Source organism: Lottia gigantea (assembly GCF_000327385.1).
Source record: "Lottia gigantea unplaced genomic scaffold LOTGIsca_100, whole genome shotgun sequence".
NCBI lineage: Eukaryota > Metazoa > Mollusca > Gastropoda > Lottiidae > Lottia > Lottia gigantea.
The window spans coordinates 5,399-9,518 of NW_008706748.1; the positions used below are offsets into that span (position 1 = coordinate 5,399).

Below are 4,120 nucleotides of genomic sequence, written 5' to 3' on the forward strand. Positions count from 1 at the left end.
GAATTGAATCTCCAAATGGCTTAAAATATTACCAGTTGTTGTCGACGAATACAATAACAAAATACATTCGTCTATAGGTGTGACGCCAACGCAAGCCTCGATTAACCCTAATATCATAAAGTCCGTCAACACTCGAAACAACTTTGAAAACGAGATTAGCAATTTGAATATTAAACCCAAATTCAAAGTTGGATATCGAGTTCGTATTTTTAAATATAAATCATTGTTTCAGAAAGGTTACGTCGGGTATTGGACTAACGAGATATTCATTGTTGATAAAATAAATAGCATATCACTTCCCACGTATGAATTGATCGATCAAGACAAAGAACAATCATAGGAAGGTTTTATAAAAATGAACTTCAAAAAACTGACTTTTAAAAATGAATCTCGAAAATGAAGATTTAGATGAAAGGTTAAGAAATTTAGATGTCGACAAGCATTTACGCTTTCTTAAATTAAAATTTAAATGTAAATTTATCTTCAAAATATTATTGAATGTGTTTTATCAGAATGTTGTTCAAACACAAACTACGTATATATTTCGTCAATTGGGTCTTCAACAATACTTACCGCATACTCCGAAAAACATAACACCTCAAAATATTTTTAACTTTAATACAAAAAATCAACTTAAAAAAAACTGACTTTTAAAAATGAATGCGTTTCTCGATAAATACGGAAAAGACACTTTCAACTTGTGAAATGGGCCTAGGAATTAAACGTCTCGTCGTTTTATTATTGCCTGCGAGATGAAATTGATGAACTGAAATACAAGAAAGGTAAATTTTACGCCATTACAAACATTCATACGTCGGATCAAAAAGGAATTCATCACTCTGCTCTACAAAAAGATTCTTTGAATAACTTTTATTTCTTTGATTCTTTCGGTCTAGAACCGACAGAAGAGATAACGAAATTAGCAAACCAATTAAATGTTCTACGTTTCAAATTCAAATGCCAGGACAAAAGCTGTGTGGACAGCTGTCGCTTTGGGTTTTATATCGGTTGAGTTTGGGAGAAAAGTTTGAAGAAATTATAATAAATTTAACTCAATAAGAAATGGCAAACAAGTTTGGATTAGGGTCTTTACCTCTAGAAAACAGAATAACTGACGTGAAAAGATACCTCAGACGAAATATTAAAAATCTTGTGGACGAACCCAAACTACAACAAGAGTTAACGAGTTTGAAACGTCTTATTCAAGTGGATAAAACAAGTCAGTTGCAAAATTCAATATCTAAATTAGACGATAAGATTACGAAGGTAAAAATAGACGTCCAACGTTTAACAGATAACCCAAATGTAAACGAGGATAGATTGACACGAAAACTAACCGCTTTGGAAAGAAAACTTGGCGAATTGCTAGCAGAACTAGACAAGAACGTGGACAAAAATGAGTTACAAAATTCAGTATCCAAATTGAACGAAAAGATCGCGAAGCAAAAATCAGATGTTTAAGATATAATTAACAAGCTCGCACATCCCATTGACAAAGATACGTTGGAAACGACAATTGACTGCTTTAGATACTAAAATCACGCACGAATTAGAAAAAGAAGTGGGTGTGATTAAAAACTTTCTTCAAAATAAATTTCAAGATGATATCAAAAAATATATTGAAGGACAGGTCAATTTTTGGTATCTAGAATTCAAGACGATTTTTTGAGACAAGAGAGAAAGTTGACCAAATAAGAAGCTATTGTCACGGACAAGTCGTATTATTTCAATCTTCCATTCGAAAGTGACACTGTCTTCGATAGAAAAGATCAAAGTTATAAATCAAACAAATATGGATTCAAAGTAGAAATAAAAGTAGCTTCTCGCGTAGATGGAGAACCTAAAAACGTATTCGATATCGGCGAAACGGAAGCGTTTACTTTTCGAGGTAGATGTCTGATTGAAATAGATTTTCCCATGAAGGTTAAAGTCAATAAAATAGTCTTCAAACAAACCGGTAATGCTGTCAAACATCTTTCATTTTTCAATGATGGTAATTTGGAAGAGACTATACGTTTGATTGATAAAAGGGATGATTTATATGAAATTGAAACGAAAAATGGTAAATATGTAGACACCTTTAAAATGGAAGTAGAAAATGATAAGGATATCATTGGAATGAAAGATTTAGATATGATATTGGAGACGGAAAATCCACCATCAACCAACATGATCAAAATTCCACCATCACTTATAATACCCGCACATATACCCGGACCAATAGAATCGAGCAGTCACGAGTTTTTACGAACAATAGACTTTGAATACGTAAAACTGTATTTTGTTTACGCTGGAAAATACACCTCGATCGATGTTCATAAAAGTCAACAAGAAAGAGAGTTTATAGTACATTTATCGTTTGCCGAAGACTCCATCCTTGAAGGTGGTGGTTATATTTCTAGAGCCAAGATAAACATCGAAAAATAAAAAATAAAATATTCCTATCATCTTAACGAGGACCATACGAAAAAAGACATGTCGTTAGTACGCGTAAATGCTTTTTCTTTTAATACCCGAAAATATAATAATGCTAGGCCAAACAAGTACGTTCTATATGATATTCCGTGGTTCCATTTATCGGAAATTCACTTAATTTAACGACTTAAAAAATGAAACTCGAAAGCAGACAACAATACATGATAGACAAACAAGAAAGTTGAAAATAAAGTTGAGACAGTACAATACATGCAGAAAAACATGGAGTAGAATCGATTCTGTTTTCAAAACAGCGAGTGTAGTTCTAACGATAGGAACAACACTTGCAACGGTCGTGACTGGTGGATTAATGGTTCCTGTACTTGTCCCAACTGTATTAGCCACAATTACTGCTATTCAAACTTCATCTTGTGGCTTGATTGCTATAGGTTTCACGAGCAAAAAGAAAGCTCATTATAAAAAGAAAACGGATATCTTGAATATGTATCTTAATCAATTGTACATCTTTTTCGAAAGATCGAGAGAAGACAAGAACATAACAGTTGAAGAATTAGAAGAATTCATTGAAATTTTGGACAAATTCCATACAGAAATATCAGCGGCCAAAATAAAGAAATAATCAAAAATATATACTTAAAAAAATATGAATAAAATCGAACACAATGAAACATTGATAGAAAACGTCCTATTTTCCGATGTTATCAAGGCTGTTTCCAATAAATTTAAAACATTCCAAAGACAAATTAAAATAGATGGAGAGATAGTCGAGGAAGGGAATCACAGACAAAACATGTCATTCCTCGGTTTCAATGCCAAAACTTTTCACAATTTCTTTTCAAATATGGACAAAAAATCCGATGCTTCCGATTGGTATTTTACAGGAAAAATAATTTTAATGAAAGACAATTTCCAAGAAATCAAAAGATCGAGAGTTGGTAGAGGAGGAACTGATCTACTTAATAAGATAAATGAATACGAAGGTGAAAATTGTTACATACCTACAGATGGTCACTGTTTTATCAAATGCGTCAATCGTGTTTTGAACAAAGATTTAACGTGTGAATTTCAAGAATACATCAACGGGTTTTCAAAAGCAAATAGAAAAGGAGTGATGACTTGTGCTAGAATGAAGGAATTCAACAAGAAATTCAACACTTCGTTTCAAATCTATAATCCCAAAAACAGACATTTTCACCCCAGAGACGTACATGATGAATTAGATTGGGTTTTTTACTTACACAACTCGCATTTCTGTCTGATTAGAAGAAGTTTGGGAATTCAAGAAATAGAAGGCAATTACGAACAGGTGTGGAAAACGTGTAGAGATGATAACGCAGTAACACAGGTTTCACCTCTCAAACTAAACGTGCTTTCAAGTATGAGTGATGATGCGTTATTCGCTTGGGATTGCGAAACGTATTCAGAAAAAGACACGCTAAGAGCAATTCCTTATGCCTGCACTTTAATTAATTTAGAAAAACTAAGAAAAAAGTTAGAAAAAGATATCTTTCCAGATTTAAATCCTACTGATAATTACGGAGCCCCTTAAGCGCAATTTTCAACACTTTTTATTATTATTTCGTTTAAACAAAATTATTATTTCGTTTAAACGAATTATTAAATCGTTTAAACGAATTATTAAATCGTTTAAACGCATTATTATATCGTTTAAACGAATTAATTT

The 4,120-nt window shown here is 32.4% G+C and overlaps 2 protein-coding genes across 2 annotated transcripts; both read left to right on the top strand.

Moving 5' to 3' along the window:
* Positions 1-1,062: 1,062 nt before the first annotated feature.
* LOTGIDRAFT_170506 (hypothetical protein) lies at positions 1,063-2,427 on the top strand (the record flags this gene model as incomplete). Its single annotated transcript, XM_009046319.1, has 2 exons — positions 1,063-1,266; positions 1,717-2,427. 2 exons carry the CDS (start codon positions 1,063-1,065, stop codon positions 2,425-2,427), a joined length of 915 nt encoding a protein of 304 aa, XP_009044567.1.
* Positions 2,428-3,079: 652 nt separating this feature from the next.
* LOTGIDRAFT_170507 (hypothetical protein) lies at positions 3,080-3,985 on the top strand (the record flags this gene model as incomplete). Its single annotated transcript, XM_009046320.1, has 1 exon — positions 3,080-3,985. The coding sequence occupies one exon, from the start codon at positions 3,080-3,082 to the stop codon at positions 3,983-3,985; it is 906 nt and encodes a 301-aa protein (XP_009044568.1).
* Between the last annotated feature and the right edge of the window lie 135 nt (positions 3,986-4,120).